The 20,771-nt window shown below is 37.9% G+C and overlaps 1 protein-coding gene across 1 annotated transcript; it reads right to left on the reverse strand.

Moving 5' to 3' along the window:
* Positions 1 to 2,282: 2,282 nt before the first annotated feature.
* Positions 2,283 to 8,389, reverse strand: slc35g2b (solute carrier family 35 member G2b). The gene is made up of 3 exons (XM_083547688.1): positions 7,972 to 8,389; positions 2,430 to 4,612; positions 2,283 to 2,391 (listed from the first exon to the last, which is right to left on the reverse strand). Exon 2 carries the CDS (start codon positions 4,588 to 4,590, stop codon positions 3,340 to 3,342), a length of 1,251 nt encoding a protein of 416 aa, XP_083403814.1. The 5' UTR covers positions 4,591 to 4,612; positions 7,972 to 8,389; the 3' UTR covers positions 2,283 to 2,391; positions 2,430 to 3,339.
* Between the last annotated feature and the right edge of the window lie 12,382 nt (positions 8,390 to 20,771).

The following is a 20,771-nucleotide window of genomic DNA, read 5'->3' on the forward strand; positions in this document are numbered from 1 at the left end:
TATGATTTTCGGCTTCTCTTTACACCGATGGAACCTACATCTTGAAGTTTTGTTTCCTGGACAGTTTTTAGGTATACAGTGCAACCTCGATACTCGCAGGGTTGAGGTTCTCTGACCCCTCGCGTGTAACAAAAAATCGTGAGGTTTTGACTCTCCTTTTGATGGTTCCTTTTTCAAGGGGAAAAAATTTACTTGTTATAAATGTTTCGTTTACTACTTTAAATGAATAATACAATAATTGAATAGTTTTTCACACATTGTTGTCATTTATTAGTACAAACTCTGTTTTGAAATGTTACTCTGAACATTCGAGTCACTCGCGGCTTCTCGTGAACTATCGGATTTTTCACGAGTTACTCTTAGTCCAGGTTCCAAAGAATAAGTCCTAAACTTTAGAGGTCATGAGTGTCAAGGTCACGAGTATCGATGTTCCACTGTACATACGATAATGCAGTATATGGATTTGGTTGCATTTAATATTTATAAATCATTAACTATAAAGTGTACATACGATAATGCTGTATATAGATATGGTAAAGTTTCATGTTATTCAGTAGGCCTACATCAGTACTCTGTGTTGGAGAATTGTTTACCATTACAGTCCTGTAGTGTTAAATTCTCAATTCTGATTGGTCAGGATATTTTACTTTTACATTGACGGCATTGGGCAGACGCCCTTTTTCAGACCTACTTACAACCGAGCAGCTGTGGGGTAAGGGCCTTGCTCAAGGGCCTAATAAGGGCTACTTGGAGGTGCTGGGATTTGAATTCATGACTGAGTCATATACCTTAACCACTGAGTAACCACATGGGTTTATATGGCTTAAATCTTAGGTTTGGTTAACAATTGATGGCAATAATGGAAGGAGCCTTCAGTGTCAGTGCTTTGTAATGACACTTGTCAAGTCATAATAATAAACTGCAATTTTTAAGAGAGGGAAAAAAATGTGGCTAGCGACTGAACGACTGTTTGTAGCTGCTAGTTACTGACATTCAACAACATGTAATGCAAGCAGAAATTTATAAAAAAATATCTTGCCATTCATTTTCCGAGAAAATATAAATTTTAATTCCGTGACAGTGAATTGTTGTCTTATGAAATGAATTAAATCCTTTTTGACACTCTGTCAGGAAAATTACTGTACTAGTTTCATGTTGAACCACATCACACCACCTCATGGATGATTCTTTTCCGGTTACAGCACACCAGATATATATCAGTTTGAGCTTTATCCTGAAACCAGTGCAGCAGAAAGAATGTGGTTAAATAGTAAAATGAGCATTACAACCAACTCTATAGAGCGCTGACCTCAAGTCTATTGAACACCTTTTGATGAATTGAAACTCTGCACCACAGGCCTCCTCACCTCACCTACATCAAATCTCACCTCACCTACATCAATACCTTACTTTACAAACACCATGAATGAATCTCACACAAATCTCCAAACGCCACTCCATAATCTAGTAAAACCATATTACTGTTCCCAAAGTCAGATCCTTGAGGATATAGTTTACATCATTTGGAGTGGAAGATCTTGACTGGCCTGCTATAGAGCTCTGACCTAAACCCTATTGCACACCTCTGGGATGAATTGGAATGCTGACTTGTAATGAATGGACATTCAGTGCCACCCAGTTAAGGATCTGTTCCCGTTTGTGTCTGGTTCTTTTCAAGGTTTCTTCCCCATGCCATCTCAGGGAATTTTCCTTTTCACTGTCACCACTGGCTCACTCATTAGAGATGAAAGTATAAATATAAGGAATTAAATTATAGGTAATAAAACTTATACACTAGATACATATTAATTTAAATTTGGCTCTTGTCAAACTCAAATCCTTACACTTGCCCATTGTTTCTGCTTCTAACATGTCAACCTTGAGGACTAAATGTTCACTTGCTGCCTAATAAATACCACCAACACGTGTCATGATGATGAAATAATCCGTGTTATTCACTTCACCGCTCATAATGTTATAATGACATTTCTTTTTTTCTTTGTCTGATTGGTGTAGATATTTATACCACACTTATATATTGTCAATATCTTGAAAAATCATGTTCAATAAGCTCAGTGCAATAATAATAATAATAAAAATTATAAAATAATAATAATAATAATAATAATAATAATAATTGTTACTGTACATTTGAAATAATTTTTGTTACTATCATTGTAGTCTGACTTTTCTGCTTTTCTGTTTCACTGCTATTCATTTAATTTAATTTCAAGACATTTCATTTATTTTAATAAATAACTTAACATGTATATTAATTTATATTTTCTTTTCTATATTTTTTTTTATTTAATCGTTACTTAAATCTTTTACTGTGAGCCACAGCAACCAAAGATTTCCCTAAGGGATAAATAAAGTATTGTGGGACTGATTCTGATGATTTACATACAAATGAATTAAACTGACTGCACCCCAGGCCTCTTTACCGACATCAGTACCTGACTTTAATAACACAACACTCCAAAAACAGTCAAGTGTCCACATACTTATGTGCATATAGTGTAGATGATACCTTATTCCTATTTTTATGCTTTATGTATATAAAGCCTTTATGGTATATCGCTGATGTTGGAATAATTCTGCATTAGTCTTTGTAAAAAGAGTAGAAAATGTTACAAAAACAAAAATTCTAGATCTTTTTTTTCTATTAACACTCTGTAAAACCTACCACACCAAAAGCCTTAGCCATACAAATGCCCCTTTCCTTTTATCTTCTTCACCTTCTATCGCTCAGGGAGTGCACTGATCTATGATTGTTTTGAAAGTCTCCAAGAATGTCAGCGAAGAAAAAAATCAATGCCGATTAAGGCTAGACCCGGCATTTTTTTTCTACTGAGACATGCAGGAAAATCCTCGTAATCGTTTTCTTAGATCCGTTACATCACTCAGGATGGAGCGGGGAGGAGGTAAGAATTTCCTGAAAATACTGTCTGGAGAAATTTTATTGTTTTAACTGAATTAAGAAAAGGGGACCTTGAAAAAGGGAAAAATGCAGAATATGTGTCTAAGCGTGTAGAAAAAACAGAAATCAAAACCAGAAAAAAAAAAATCAATGCTATGAGATGAAAACACCATAGAGCTTTTTTAAATTTTTTTATTTCACACATTAACACTTAGCAAAGTGGCACTCTTTCAACAACACAATACAAAATAAATAGAATATTAAGACATTCATCGATTGCACATTTAGAGTGCCTGTGGATGTGGGGATGCCTGGGGAAACACTGTGATACACACACACACACACACACACACATACACACACACACACACATAGTGTACAAACAAACACACACACACACAGATACGTCAGTGGCATCCTTATTTAATCGGCGAGTCCAAGATCTCCTGGTAATCCTGTCGAATGGCACGTCCCACCCAGTAAAGCTTGAGGCCCGTGAGAACAAACACACTGATCATGATGACCAATGCGCCGAAGATGTCGTAAGCAGATGGCACCATACGCAGCACGACGAGCTGCAGGAACATGGCCACGACAATTTCCAGGTGTTGCACGGTGCTCACTAGGGCAGGATGAAACTTGTTCAGGGCGTAGTAAACCCCAAGGAACGCCACGGTCGAGCAGATGCAAATGCCAATCAGGTAGCCCCATGTCTCGCCATCCAAAGGGATGATTGGCTCCTGCATGGCAAACATCGTGGATGCTCCCCACACGGTTCCTGTCCAGCCGAATGTGAACAGCGCCGTCCACATGCTGACACGCTCCTTGATGGCACGGTACACGATCATCGAGAGGGCCGCCGTGAGCCCGGCCATCACCGTCATAGTGTACCCAAACGCCTCCTTCCAGAAACCCAGGGGTGATTTCTCCTCGTCAGCAATGTTAGGGATCATTACCAGGCACAGCCCAAAGAGGCTGCCCACCACTGTGATTATATCCGTGTACCCAAGGCGCTCGTCCAGAAGCAGGAAGGCCAAGATGGCGCTGAACACCGTTGTTGTGGCTCTCCACATGATGGTCCCATTGCTCGGTGGGACGATAGCAAACGACGTGTACGCGCAGGTGATTGAAATGACGTTGCAAACCCCGTAAAAGAAGAGTCGCAAACGGTATCCCTTCGGGCCGAACGGGGCTTCCTTGTTGTACAAGACCACCAGTATGGACAACACTTGAATTACTGAGCGGATGAAAATGAGCTCCAAGGAGGGCACTTTGGAGCGATCGGCTGCTAGACGTGTAATCAGAGCTACGCAGCCGTGAGCTACGGCAGCGCCAAACAGCGCCCCCCAGGTGACCCGCGAGGCTAAAACCGAGGCCTCGCCAAAACTCGCCAGCTGGCTGCCTACTCCTTTATCCTTTTGCTCTCCTGAGGGTTTAGGACGCACGTCCATAGTTCCAAAGAAAGTCCTGCCATGGCCAGAGTCTGTCACCAACTTTTTGCTGGGATTGGTTTCCAGAAAGGAGCCAAAGTCTTCAAAAGAAGGTGCATCGTCATAGCCCTCATCACCCGGCTGGGGGAAGTGCGTGGCATATTTTACCGTGACGGTATTTGGGTGTATTTTGACGCGTTTTTTGGCACCATACTGCTGACTGCTTGGCGATGAATCCATGTTTGTTGGTTCAGGTAAGTATCTGTAAAACAAGCAAAACAAATGCTTAGTCGTGCCATTGTGGAATTATTACTAGTTTTAAACATTAAAAGAACCAAATAAATATGTGATTAAATTAGTATAAAAACCAGGTCACATGAAAAGGCAGGGTAGTGTGTAAAGCAGTGATTATATCTGTCCTAGATTTGTATTGTGCTGTGGGTGTATTTTTATTTAAGTATGTTTTTTAAAATTATGGTAGTAAACCATTATGACTGGTGAAGTGAATGACACTGATTATCTCTATTATAGCACCTGTTAGCGGGTGGGATTTTGTTAGGCAGCAAGTGAATATTTTTTAAAAGTTGACGTTAAAAGCAGGAAAAATAGGCAAGCGTAAGGATTTGAGCGATTTTGACAAGGGCCAAATTATGACGTCTAGACGACTGGGTCAGAGCATCTCCAAAACTGCAGCTCTTGTTGAGTGTTCCCGGTCTGCAGTGAGTGATGGGTGAAGAACAAACAGTCTAAACTCACATAAAAGAAAGATGTAGATGGACAAGACAGATGGCAGTGATGCAGAGACAGCTGAAAGCAAAATGCAGCTGAATTGAAAGTTATTTAGTGCATGCGATTACTGTCTGAATTCTAAACCTGCATTTGCGATTTCTTTCATTTTCATAAAAGACATTATAACAGGAGTTTATTTTTTTTAATAACTTACATTATGCTCAAGGCTCAAAGTGCTCCTAATTTGAGATTTATTTATTTTTGTATTTTGGTAACATTTTTATTGAAGTTACAGTAATTTACTTAAGTAAGAATGAATGTGTTTTTTTTCTTTCTTTGCACCAAATTCATTCACAAAATTGCAAAATGTGGATTTGTTTCTTTTTTTTTTATTCAAGAAATATAAAAACAATGTTGTTTACAGCATTCTCTTTTTGGAAAATAGCTAATAAACTAGCCAAGGGAAGGTTGGAGACTTATTCCAGGTGAAAGGAACCAACACGGCAACTATTCCATACTTCAAAATACACTATGCAATTCAGTCTAAACTGTGGTTTATTGGAACAGACTTCAGCATACAACAAGTCAGTGGGCCAAAACCTTCGTCTGAGTTCTGTACGTGTTATTTAGAGAGCAAACAGAGGCAGAGAGGCAAGGTATTTGTGCTAAACGAACTGTCTGGATGCTGAAAGTGTGTAATACATGCGTCTCTTAGAAACAAAAGCAATCAGGAGACTAGCTATCATTAAAAAGCACCATCCTCAAGGGCGCTTTGCAGTTTGGTGGTGTGGGATTTCAACCTGTAAACTTCTCAAACAGAGTCCAAAAGTTTAACCACTGAGCTACCACATGGGGTTAAATGGGTTCAAAATTAGGTGTGGTTAACAATTGATGACAATTTGGAAGGAGCCTCCAGTATCAGTGCTTCGTAAAGTCACTTGTCAGTGATAAAAATGAGCTGCAATTTTCAAGATAGGAAAAGAATTGGCTAGGGACCGAACGACTGCTTGTAGCTGCTATTATATATGTGGACCACTACCATGGCCAGTTACCACCAGCAGTCTCCAAACATTTCACAAACTTTTGTGAGGCAAATAAAAGGTTTACATTTAATTTGCTCTATAGTAAAGTTTTCTGTAATATTTAACATTTAGGGAAAGAATCTCCAGTGTCAGCACTTTGTACCAGGATTCTCTGTCTGCATATGACATGAGAAAGAGAGAATGAATGCTTGTAGCTGCTGTAACGTAAGCGATACAAGGAACAGACTTGCTGTTTTGTGTAGCATGCTCCCCAGCTGTAACTATAAAAGGATGAAAAATGCATGGCGACACAATACGGTGTTCATAAAGCAAATTAAAATGCACACTTTAGGTTGTAAAATGAGGCGATCATCATTCGAACGACATTATTCCTCATTTTTTATAGCACACCGTGTTTTGTCCTGTCCTGTCCTTTCAGTGCAGCGTGATATACATTGTATTTCAACACAAATGTACTGTGACGTGAAACGTTAATGCGATTGTACTTTATTTATCATAGACACTCTCGAAGATCTGAATCTTGAGCGTCCAGAGGCATCCTTAAACCGCAGATAAATTATATATAAATATATATTTACTGCCAAGAAACATACAAAGACTTCCCCAAATATGCCCAGATGTGCTTAAATAATTCAAGTGATTGCATCATCTCTCTCTCTCTCTCTCTCTCTCTCTCTCTCTCTCTCTCTCTCTCTCTCTCTCTCTCTCTCTCTCTTTCTCTGTCCATGTGTAAAGCGCTTTCTATATTTAAATCCCGCACTGCTTGATGCTCGCTTGCAGTGATTTTGATTCAGCGTGAAGGAGCCAGGAGTTGCATAACAGCACATGTGAGTGGAAGCGACAAAAAGGATGCAAAATTTAATGCATAATAACTATAAAAAAAATATCTTGACTTTTTATCGGCATACTATAGGCGACGCATATTTTGCTAAAGCATCTATAAAGTGTTGATTGGTTAAAATTATGGGGTCGGTTTATGGGCTAAACCTCTGAATCGAACCCTGTGAGAGGTATAATCAGCATCACTCCTGAGACAGAAATGATGCAACCTGAAATGCATACTTTAGGTAGATGCATTTAATTGTCACATATACATTACAGCACTATAAAAGCTCTTCTTTGCATATGTCAGCATATTAGGAAGCACAGGGTCAACCATGACTCAATGCCCCGGGAGCAGAGAGGGTTAAGGGCCTTGCTCAGGGGCCCAACAGTGGCAACTAGGCAGTGCTTAGGTTTGAACCTCCATCTGTAGTAGCCTTAACCCTTAAGCTACTACCTTCCCATAGGGTGTGTAGGTTTGGGTTGGTGAAAGATTTTAGAAGCACTGCGCATGCGTATTGTGCCACCAGGGGGCGCCTTTGCCCTCCCATTGGCAATAATCTGGCTCTCTATCCCTCCATAAATCCTGTCTCGAAAAAAATATCACACTTTACGGCTGATGGTGCATTTTGTGCTCCTTATTAGACATTGTTCATGTGCAGAGATAAATAGATAGATACAAATTGAAAGATGGAAGGGGGGGGGGTATATCGATAAACCCCTGATAGAAACAATGCAATTCAATATAATACATTATTCATTTGGTTTTATTTGTAATAAACGACACGATTTATTTGAGAAATTAAAAGAGAAGAAAAGCACTTCTGCTGTGAAATACTGCTGGTTTTATTGTTAAAGGAAATGAGGTATTGTTCTGGTGAAGATCAAATGATGGAATAATAAGAATAATTATGATCATTAGTCGATTTCTTTAGCAGCTCATAAATGTGATGTTTCTGGAAATATTCCATGATCTGGTTTTTCTCATCTGAGCCTAAAACGAGAGCTCCAGCAAAACATCACTCACCTTTTTCCGGTTAGTGCCTCTGATCTCCCGAGCTTCCGAGCTCCTCAGGATGGATGGAGAGCAGGAGGTCTGTGGGCGGCTCGGTTTTAGGAGTCGCAGCACCGCGCTGTTCCATGTTCCCCCATGCTTCAGTCCTCCTGCGACACAATCACGGAAGGATGAAGGCTGGATGGAGAGGAGACAGTGTCTATGTGTGTGTGTGTGTGTGTGTGTGTGTGTGGAGATGCTGGAGATGGATGCGCGCTGCAGAGACGCGCTCTCATCACCGCGAGAGGAAAGAGAGAGAGAGAGAGAGAGAGAGAGAGAGAGAGAGAGAGAGAGAGAGAGAGAGAGAATGGGCAGGGCGCGCGAGCTCCGTAGACAAGCGTGAGCGAGCATGCGTGCACGTGTGAACCCGTTCTTCATCTTCTTCATCATTGTCGTCATCATCATTATCATCATCATCATCAGTAGCAGCAGCATCACTATATCATCATCATCAGCATCATCATCATCATCATCACTATATCAACATCACTATCGTCATCATCATCATCATCACTATCGTCATCATCATCATCATCATCATCACTATCATTATCATCATCAGCATCATCATCATCATTATCACTATCACTATTTCATCATCACTATCATCATCATCATCATCAGTAGCAGCAGCATCACTATATCATCATCATCATCATCATCATCATCATCATCATCACTATATCATCATCACTATCGTCATCATCATCATCATCACTATCGTCATCATCATCATCACTATCATTATCATCATCAGCATCATCATCATTATCACTATCACTATTTTATCATCACTATCATCATCAGTAGCAGCAGCATCACTATATCATCATCTCTATCGTCATCATCATCATCATCATCACTATCATCATCATCATCATCATCATCACTATATCATCATCATCATCATCATCATCACTATCATCATCATCATTACTGTCACAATCATCATCATCTTCACTCTCATCACTATCATCATCATCATCATCAATATCATCAACATCACTATTATCATCATCATCACTATCATCATCATCATCATCATCATCATTGTCTTCATCATTGTCTTCATCATTCCAGTGTAACCATTATAACAATTTCATCATATTCGTGTCATCAGTATTATCACTTTTATCGTTGTCTTCGTCATCATCATCAGTCATTTATTTTCTTCAGTATCATTCATCTTAATCATCATCATCATCATCAATTTCATCATCATCATCATTGTTTTCCTCCTAAAATTCCTTTTTGTGCAGTCATTATGAAATCTGTCATCACATCATCATAGTTGTTCATATCATCATAAATAAATTAATCAAATATCATCAGTATTATTTTTCTCTCCTTTAATTTACATTCTGTTAGTAAAACTCTCTCTCTTTCTCCCTTTCTCTCTTTCTCCCTCTCTCTCTTTCTCCCTCTCTCTTTTTCTCCCTCTCTCTAATCAGCACTGCAATCCAACACTCCTGATCCTTGTAGAGTCTGTTTACATCAAGTATCTATTCCCATCATGTTAACACCAGATTGCTCCACTCTACAGTTTTGGCAGTAGTGGTGCAGACCCTCCTTCAGAGAGGGTTAAAAGCACTGCTCGCCCTGATTCTAAATTACACGGGTGAAAGTCTACTCTACCTGGGGTTAAAGTCTCATCTACCTGGGGTTAAAGTCTCCTCTACCTGGGGTTAAAAATCTTCTCTACCTGGGGTTAAAGTCTCCTCTACCTGGGGTTAAAGTCTCCTCTACCTGGGGTTAAAGTCTCCTCTACCTGGGGTTAAAGTCTCCTCTACCTGGGGTTAAAGTCTCCTCTACCTGGGGTGAAAGTCTACTCTACCTGGGGTTAAAAATCTCCTCTACCTGGGGTTAAAGTCTCCTCTACCTGGGGTTAAAATCTCCTCTACCTGGGGTTAAAGTCTCCTCTACCTGGGGTGAAAGTCTACTCTACCTGGGGTTAAAAATCTCCTCTACCTGGGGTTAAAGTCTCCTCTACCTGGGGTTAAAATCTCCTCTACCTGGGGTTAAAGTCTCCTTTACCTGGGGTTAAAAATCTCCTCTACCTGGGGTAAAAGTCTCTTCTACCTGGGGTTAAAAGTCTGCTCTACCTGGGGTTAAAAGTCTCCTCTACCTGGGGTTAAAAGTCTCCTCTACCTGGGGTGAAAGTCTCTTCTACCTGGGGTTAAAAGTCTGCTCTACCTAGGGTTAAAAGTCTCCTCTACCTGGGGTGAAAGTCTCTTCTACCTGGGGTTAAAAGTCTCCTCTACCTGGGGTTAAAGTCTCCTCTACCTGGGGTTAAAAGTCTGCTCTACCTGTGATTAAAAGTCTCCTCTACCTGGGGTTAAAAATCTCCTCTACCTGGATTTAATGTCTCCTCTACCTGGGGTTAAAAGTCTCCTCTACCAGGGATTAAAATCTCCTCTACCTGGAGTTAAAAATTTCCTCTACTTGGGGTTAAAGTCTCCTCTACCTGGGGTTAAAAGATTTGTGTGAGACTCATTCAGGCACAAGGGTGTTAGTAAAGTCAGGTACTGATGTTGATGAGATAAAAAGGTCTGGGGCGCAGTCACATTCATCATGTTCAGTATGGTTGAGGGTAAGAGCTCTATAGCAGGAGATCTTTCACTCCAACCCATGTAAAGCATATCTTCATGGAGTTTGCTTTGTGCACCAGTTACACATTGTCATTTAACTAGGTCTCCTAGTTAAAGTTAAGGGAAGATTTAATGCTACTGCATCCAGAGACATCTGTGTGCTGCAAAATTTGTGCTAAAAGAGGAAAAGAAGACGCTTGTTTGTGTGTGTGTGTGTGTGTGTGTGTGTGTGTGTGTGTGTGTGTGTGTGTAAAGCACTGTGATATTTAGGCTAAAAGAATTTGTGCACTGTCGGAGGAAGGAAGATTGTGTTTTACAATGTGTAGGTTTGGTGTACAGTTTCACTACTAAGGGAAAAGGTCAGAAATGAGGCGTGAAGATCAGAGATCATCCTGACTGCTCTTTCTTTTCTTTTCTTCTCATAAATAAAAAATAATGTCATAAAAATCATGAGTGTGACACAAAAAGGCTTCGACAAAAATGTATATCCTTCTCTCTCGCTCGCTCGCTCTCTTTCTCTCTCTCTCTCTCTCTCTCTCTCTCTCTCTCTCTCTCTATATATATATATATATATATATATATATATATATATATATATATATATATATATATATATATATATATATATATATATATATATATATATATATATATATATATATAATCTCACTGTGGTGAGACCTGCGATGTTGTATGTAATGGTTGTGTTGTATATTTTTTTCCTCTTTATCTGTTACTAACTGCACATCCAGTTTATCTAAATTTACAAACTAAATTAGTGTGAGAATGTAATTATAATTACAGCAACCTGGAGAAACCTCTCAGCATTTGGATCTTTATTTATGGACACTTTATGACCACAATTCTATTCCTCACATAGAGAGAGCATTTATTGATCTTCAGTGTGATGGACTTTCTCAGTAAAGACCAGCAGTCAGTCTATATATATATATATATATGTGTGAGAAGCAGAAAGAAGAGGATATAGATATAAGATATATAGATATAGATATAAGAAGATAAATGTTGTAGATATGTAGTATATCTAAATTAGATAAAAAAATAAAGAACATTCATGTTAAGAAACAAAGAAATGATTCACAGGTTGAGTACCTCAACAGAAAGTGTTAAAAAGTGTTAATAAATATGTATGAATAATAAATAGAAAGTTAAATGTTAAACGATTAATCTCATTCCCTCCAGCTCATAAATCCACACACAGATGATATCTGATGTATTGTCAGTAATAGATTAATTCATTCTGGTTAAAAATATAATTAATTACTTTTTTTTTTTTTTTCACAAATATTCTATTAAATAGACATTTTACTTGGAACCCAATCCAATAAGCCAATCAGACATAAACTCAGATAGAGGTCAAGAGCTTTAATAGATGGTCACACCAATCAGCCATACTGGACTAAATGCTTACTTTTCATTAATTTATTAGTGCTAGATGTGCTGGTTTGATTATTTTAGAAACCGCTGATCCTCTGGGAGTTTTTAAGTCTATAAACTTTACACAGAATAATGCAGAAAAAAACACACCCACTGAGCAGCACTTCTGTGAGTGGAAATGCCTTCCTGATAAAGAGAGAGATCAGAGGAAACTGGTCTGGACTGGTTATGAACTAATAGGAAGTCAGAGGTTACTTCCTGATAGAGCCACTCTGTACAACTGTGGTACGCTGAAAACTATTTCAGGACATTTTGAACATCAAGAAGGATGAGGTAAAACAGCTAGGTTCAGGTGGGAAGGTTGGGGGTTCAGACCCTGGTATTGCCAAGCTGCCACCCCTGGGCCCTTGAGCAAGGCCCTTCACCCTATGTGTGCTCTAGGGGGCGCCGTATCATGGCCGACCCTGTGCTCTGAGACCAGTTTGTAATGTAATGTATATGTGACAAATAATGGCTATTTTATCTACTCGACATGGTCTTCTTCTCTGGTCTTCAACCCATCCCATCTGGAATGTGTTTTCACCCACAAAGCTGTCACACTTTCTGGTTTTTGATTTCATACATTGTCATTTTTGCCACGTGATTGGCTGATGCCATGAATCTTAAGCAGTACTTGACCAAATATTATGGTTAAAGGCTCGAGGTTTTGCCAAAATGTCGGCTAATGTGGACTGTATGTAAAAAATAGCATTAGGGACACAAATTCCATTGAGATTAATAAAAAATTAACATTCTTCCTGTAGTCCATCATCATCTTCTTGATCTTGCTCAAATTTCGAAGCAGATTGTTCTTCTTCACAAATTTGTTGAGGTACTGTATAATATCTTTTGATCTGCCAATGGCACATCTTTCATCTCCTTATCCACCTCTTTTATGATGAAGTCATTGAGATGAACAATTATACTCCACTTGATTTAATGATATGGATTTCTTTATTAGTCCATGCCATAACTATCCAGAGGACACATATTAAACATGACATTTAAATGATATATTAACATCCTGTACTCCATATGCATAATTTGTGGCTATGACTATCTCATTAATGTAACACTATAATTCATGGTCACTCAAAATATTGATCCATGGCTGTAGTTTAGAAATTCGTGGTCAAAATTCATTAAAAAAAAGTAATCTGAGGTTAAAGTTCATGTCTGTAATGCGCACAAAATCTCATTGACATTTGTACAGTGGAATAATTATTGTGAGGATACGGAGGAAAGAGAAGACAAAAAAGATTGCAAAAAAGAAGAACTAGATAACAAATATACATTTTACATTAATAAAATTTGTTGTCTAGGTTGATCCCTAAGTTTATCCCTGATGAGCGAGCCAGTGGTGACAGTAGTGACGAAAGAATTCCCTGAGATGGAAGAAACCTTGAGAGGAACCATACAGGGAACCCATCCTCATTGTTGAGGTTGTCAGCTCTTCACTAAATGAGACTGGAGTGTAAAATTATCCTCAGCTGCAGCGAGTGGTCTCCAATCGTAAAAAAAATCCATCCAGAAGGCGTCACAATGAATTAAGCAGGCCGGGAAAGAAAAAAGGAAGATCTACAAGGCTCAATGGTATGAAGATTAAAGTGTGTTGTACTGTGGTGCAGCGACTCTACAATGCTTTGATTCCAAACTTATTAATGAATAGTAAAGATTTTTTTTTAAAAAGAAGAAAAAATACAGACAAAATTAGCCTGCATGTGTCTCTCAAAAACAATAAAAGACTAGCGGTTTCCTAACATCTAAATGGCACTGCATACACTGTACAATGTATAGCTACTGTATATGGTGTATATAAATTCAAACATTCCCCCTGTGTAACATGGTGCAGCTCTACATACATCTTAGCGTAGATTTTTAGTCTTTGTGATGTGAGTTATGTACTCTTAACGGATTAGTTTTACTCTCAGTGCAGACACTGAATTATTAAAGTTTTCATCTATTCCTGGAAATGTAGACAAAAGACATGCTCTATCGAGAACTGTTTCTTTTGCAGCCAAAAAGGAACAGACATCTTTTTTCTTTTTTCCTTACCAAACTTTCCATATATATATATATTCTAAAAACTTAGCAATGGACAGTACTTCTATTCTTCCATCCATCTATGCGTCCATTCATCCATTTATCCATTCATCCACCAATACCCACCCACAAATTCACCTATCCTTTCATCCTTCATTTCATCCATCCATCCATCTATCCATCCACTAATACTCACCCACAAATTCACAGATCCATCCATCCATCCATCCATCCATCCATCCATCCATCCATCCACCAATACCCACCCACAAATTCACAGATCCATCCATTCATTTATCCAACAATACCCATCCACAAATACACCTATCCATCCATTGTTTTATCCATCCATCCATCCATCCATCCATCCATCCATCCATCCATCCATCCATCCATCCATCCATCCATCCACCAATACCCATCCACAAATACACCTATCCATCCATTGTTTTATCCATCCATCCATCCATCCATCCATCCATCCATCCATCCATCCATCCATCCATCCATTCATCCATCCATTTATCCATCCATCTACCAATACTCACCCACACATTCACCTATCCACCTATCCCTTCATCCATCCATCCATCCATTCATTCTTCTACCAATACCCACCCACACATTCACCTATCCACCTATCTTTTCATCCATCCATCCAGTCATTCGTCTACTAATACCCACCCACACATTCACCCATCCATTCATCCATCCATCCAACCATCCATCCATCCGTCAATTTTAGTCCTAAAACACTGTAGCAGATTGTAAATATTATAAACATATTTTATATATTATTACAACATTTAATTAATACTTAAATTGTACTATTGCTTCAATACTCACTTAAAAACATTCAATTAAATTTATTCTATTTTATTTCTATTTTGTTAAAGTGCTTTTAACAATAAACACTGTCCCAAATCAGCTTTACAGAATTAAATAGATTATGAATATCACTTTTACATTTATAAATCAGTCCATATAAGTTTATCCGTAATAAATGTTCCTGTGAAGAACAAAAAAAATCCCTGAGATGGCATTAGGAAGAAACCTTGAGAAGATCCAGACTCAAAAGGGAACCCATCCTCATCCTAAACATCAAATGCACATTTATTACAGTGCTCATTGTTAAGATTATTAGTTGTTCACTGAATGATGCTGCTTGTGATTTAATTGAGACCTTTACACATTACACATAACACATTTTAAGGATTCTTCTCTATTTCATCCAATGACTGAAATACAGATTGTGCTGTGCATGAATCAAATGGGATTAGTTTAGCACCTCATCAAAAATAACAAGGACCCACTATTATCTCTGATCTGCTTCCATAAACACTCACATTACAGTAATTTAAACCCCACATTGTTCATTTCAAATTAAATTAACGCAATCAACAAGGACTGTCATACTGCAACCCTGCACCTTGGACTTATTTGGGAAAGATGATTATTGCACTGCTTTACTTACATTATTTGCAGTGGCTGACTTTACTTACTCTTCACAAACGTTTTTTTTTTTATATATATATTTTTATAGCAGCAGCACATCAGGACAAATTCCTTTTACATACAACCCAGGATACCCAGGATACTTAGCAATAAAGATGATTCTGATTTAGATTCTTCTGATTCTGACTTTATTTTAGCATCCAATTGAGCTTATTATTATAGAAACAAAATCTGTGTACCATGTAAAGATGGATGATCCACTGGACAGCATTTAATTACCCTTTAGTAAAATTTCAATTTAATTTATTCAATTAAATTTTGTTTTATTTGTATAGCACTTTTAACAAGGACATTGTCCCAAAGCAGCTTTACAGAAATAAAGAGGTTATTAATTTGGAATGAATAAGTTTAGTCCTTATAAAATTAGTTCCTTATAATTTGTCTCTAGTGAGTGAGCCACTGGTGACTTTGGAAAGGAAAAACTCCCCGAGACTTTATGAGAAAGAAACCTCGAGAGGAGCCATACTCAAATGGGAACCCATTCAATCTGAATGGCATTAAACATGTCTCAGTTTGCTGGAGTAACGCTGATTTGTATTAAACAAGCTTTCTCATCTTCACAAACTCTGTTTAATTAAAAAAGCATGCTGAGCTAAGTTATGCTAATTTGTTAACATTGCCCGGCTGTATTTAACTAAGTTAGCATGTTTTCAATACTGATGTCAGGTTAGACTGATGATTGTAGGAGCTAAGATAATTTGATTCTAGAAGCTAATATTCTACGATTCTAAAAGCTAATATTCTACGATTCTTGAAGCCAATGTACTAGGATTCTAGAAGCTAATATTCTAGGATTCTTGAAGCTAATATTTTAGGATTCTAGAAGCTAATATTCTAGGATTCTAGAAGCTAATATTCTAGGATTCTAGAAGCTAATATTCTAGGATTTTTAAAGCTAATGTTCTAGGATTCTAGAAGCTAATATTCTAGGATTCTTGACACTAATATTCCAGGATTCTAGAAGCTAATATTCTAGTATTCTTCAGGCTAATATTCTAGGATTTTTTAAGCTAATATTCTAGGATTCATAAAGCTAATATTCTAGGATTATTGATGCTAATATTCTAGGATTCTTAAAGCTAATATTCTAGGATTCTAGAAGCTAATATAATTTGCTAGACAGCAAATCAAAGTCTACAGAATACTGCAACTGTACAAACACTCACCTGGTTTTAGGTTAAATGGCGTAGTTACTATAAACAACAATAACAAAAATATTACAGACATTGTGTTAGGATAATTTTCTTAAAAAAAAGACATACACTTTTTATTTTCACTCGAGTACCTGTTTTAATTGGATACTTCAACCTTTAATTGAATAGATTCCCCACAGGCCATAGTGGTATAGTCAAGTATATAGACACAAAGATTACCACAAACAAGTCCCATTGAGCCGGCAATAGCTTTTTAAGTGCTATCACACAGCATTCCTCTGAGAACTGTGGTTCTGCACATTCCTCAGTACAAGCTCTGGGGTTTTGTTTCAGCCAGTTGGAGGGATAAAGGAAGAAAAACATTAGGGTATGGCGTAAGATCAGATGTCCTCATGCATTTTTTATGACGTTGCTGTAAACAGAAGTAGAGCAATAACTAATGAAATCACTATTTAAAATCAATATGAAAGATGACAAAAAGGATGCAATTATGCTCATTTACCCCACATAGAAAAATCTAATATGAATGTAAAAATGTATAAATCAGTACATTAATAAATGTAAGAAATAATAATACTGTTAATAACTACTAATAAACTTAAAAAAAAAAAATCTGAATAGAAAAGTCTTTTAACATTAAGGTCAGTGTGATCAATAAAGCCAGAGGTTGGCTCAAGCAACCGTTTACACTTGAAAAGAGCAAGCACATTTACTTCAATAGGTGCAGTTACATAAATGTCTCAGCAGCAGTAGAAATCCAAGTCACGATCGAAAATCGAAAGGCCCATGTAGTGGTCAGTGTTGTGAAACAGCAACTCTGAAAGTCCATACTGTGGAGGAATACGAAAGGCTCATGGCACAGAACGCTATGTTTTATGCCCAGTACACTTTGTAGGATTTTGTGTGATTCCAAATGAAAGAATTGTGTTGAATTCTCTGGTCGTGGCTCGTAAATGGTGGTTCTACGTTGTACAGTGAAATAGGTACAAAGACCAAAGATGGATGTTTTTAGACAGTGTCAGAAATGTATGATAACTAGCTCACAGTGTGTTTGCTGCTATAATCTGCCTCTACTGACTACCCAATGAAAATGCAACATCGAATGACGTATTGATCAATGCCAATAAGTCAATGTCAAACTTAAATACCTTCTTCTTCTTCTTCTTTCGGCTTTTCCCATTAGGGGTCGCCACAGCGGATCATCCGTCTCCATTTCCCCCCTGTTCTCTACATCTGTCTCTTTCACACCAACTACCTGCATGTTTTCCCTCACCACATCCATGAACCTTCTCCTTGGTCTTCCTCTTATCCTCCTTCCTGGTGGCTCCATCCTCAACATTCTCCAACCGATATACCCCCCATTTTGAAAAAAATAAAGAATTGAATGCATTTTGGAATAAAACTAACATAACAAAATATGGAAAAAGTAAAGCGCTGTGAAAACTTTCCAGATGCACTGTAAACCTCTTTTCTTTATTATTTTTTTTCCATATACAGGATAATCCAGAAACCATAAACTGAACAAAAGATTAAAACCAGAAAAGAAAACTCGAGAAAAGGTTAGGAAAAAAATATTGAAGGCAGAACGCACAAGATTTGGACAGTAAATATCTGGGAGAAAGTTTTGTGGACAGATTCATGGCTTGATATGTATTTGTATTAGTGGGACTGCCTACGTTTTGACATGCGCTCCTTGTCGTCTTTTTTGGCTGGGGTTGGTACCCTGACTGGGAATCGAACCCGGGCTGCAGCGGTAAGAGCGCCGCATTATAACCACTAGACCACCAGGGAACCAAAAATAATAATAATAATAATAATAATAATAATAATAATAATAATAATAGTGTTACTACTACTACTAATAATAACAAAAATAATTAAAAAGTAATAATTAAAAAAACAAAACTGTTGTGAGAGTCAATCTGTGTGCAGATTTCTGCATGGTACAGTACAAATTGATTGATGAGATGATTAACATGATGGTGTTAGAGAAGTGAAGAAAAGAGTTCAGGCAGGGTGGAGTGTGTGAAGAAGAGTGGCAGGAGTGATTTGTGATAGAAGGGATAGAAGACAGTGGTGAGACCTGTGATGTTGTATGGTTTAGAGACAGTGTCACTGATTTAAAGACAGGAGGTGGAGCTGGAGGTAGCAGAGCTGAAGATGTTGAGATTTTCATTAGAAGGATGGACAGGATTAGAAATGAGTTTATTAGAGGGACAGCGCATGTAGGATGTTTTGGAGACAAGGTGAGGGAGGCGAGATTGAGATGGTTTGGACATGTGCAGAGGAGGGACATGGGGTATATCCGTAGAAGAATGCTGAGGATGGAGTCCCAAGGAAGGAGAAAAAGAGGAAGACCAAGTAGGAGGTTTATGGATGTGGTGAAGGAAGACATGCAGGTATTTGCCTTGAAAGAGGCAGATGTAGAGGACAGGGGGTTATGGAGACGGATGATCCACTGTGGTGACACCTAACAGGAGCAGCCGAAAGAAGAAGAAGAAGATAATTGAGATGATTGTTGAGAATTTTACAAAATAACACAATTTTTAAAAATAAGTGGTGCTGTTTTGGTGGTAATTAATGAAGTAGAGCTCATCTAATTTCATCTAACAATTAAACTCCTGATATCTCATTGTGCTCAACAACATCATGCAACCAAAATCACAGAAAAAAAACCAAGCCATTTAAATGGAATCTGTGTTTTTCCTATAGCTGCACATTAAACAGAACTGTTCTTCCAAATTAGTCTTTACAAAACAAACGTTTGACAGGCTGCACTCCAAAAAAAGACTGCTGGAAAATCAATTGCGTCTCTTACCGTTCTGCACTCACCTCGAATGCAACGACAAGGATGCGTAATATTGATGTCTTTAAAATGCCACGAGGAATAACGCCGGATCAATAAAGCGAGCAGAGGGAACAAGAAGCTCGGCTCTGAAACAGACGCTCTCCTGCTGTGTCCTTGAAGTCATGAGCAATCCTAATGGTCATAAAAACCACAAACAGCCTGCCATAGAATATTGTGTTTGCAATAATATTGCAGAAAGACATTTTAATAACATTAGGGATGTGTTATGAGCAAGACAATGTAATACTTGCAATCAAAGTCGAATTATTTCGAGTTCATTTTGGAACGCTGGCTTATTATTTCTATAATAGTTTTCACTCTTTTTTTTATTTCTCTCTCTCTCTCTCTCTCTCTCTCTCTCTTTCTCTCTCTCTCTCTCTCTCTCTCTCTCTCTCTCTCGGTTTTTACAGCTGCATAGTATTAGATTTTGATCAATTGCAGAAAGAGTGCATCCTTATAATTCAACAGTGGCTTGTCTAGTTTTTTAAACCATTCGATGCAATTAAATTGAATGTGTGTGACACTATTAACAATAGACACTGCAACAAAGCCGCTTTACTGAACTCCAAGATTCTGTCATTTTACATAATATAAATGCAATGACTAGAAAAATGAACTTCTGGTAATAATGAATAAAATAGTGTGAAAAAAGTATGAAAAAAGTAATGAAATATTAAAAGCATCCTTATGCTGAAATCAACTCACGTTCTTATCAGAAGCAGATGTTTTCACCATTAAGATAATGAGAATGAAAAATGATCAGAAATATAGAAAACACTGCTACGGAATTACCATCTGGCAGACAGTAAAACTGACTCTATTCAGAACTTCAGATATAAAAGATTATATATATATATACACATACACACACACACAGTAGGCACACAATTGTATAAGATGTCCTTGGATGTGCTAGCATCCAATTGTTCTTTCACCTGAACTAGGAGACCAAACCTGTTCCAGCATGACATTACTCAATTCTATTAAATTCTATTCATTTATATTTGTATATCGCTTTTAACAATGAACGTTGTCTCAAAGCATCTTTACACAGATTACTCCTGTGCATAAAGCAAGCTCAATGAAGATATGATTTTAATGGGTTGGAGTAGAAGATCTCCTTGTCTAGAGCTATAACCTCAACCTTATTAAACACCTTTGGGATGAATTGGAATGACCCCAGGTGTC

The sequence above is a fragment of the Silurus aristotelis genome, assembly GCF_946808225.1.
Source record: "Silurus aristotelis genome assembly, chromosome: 1".
Lineage (NCBI taxonomy): Eukaryota > Metazoa > Chordata > Actinopteri > Siluriformes > Siluridae > Silurus > Silurus aristotelis.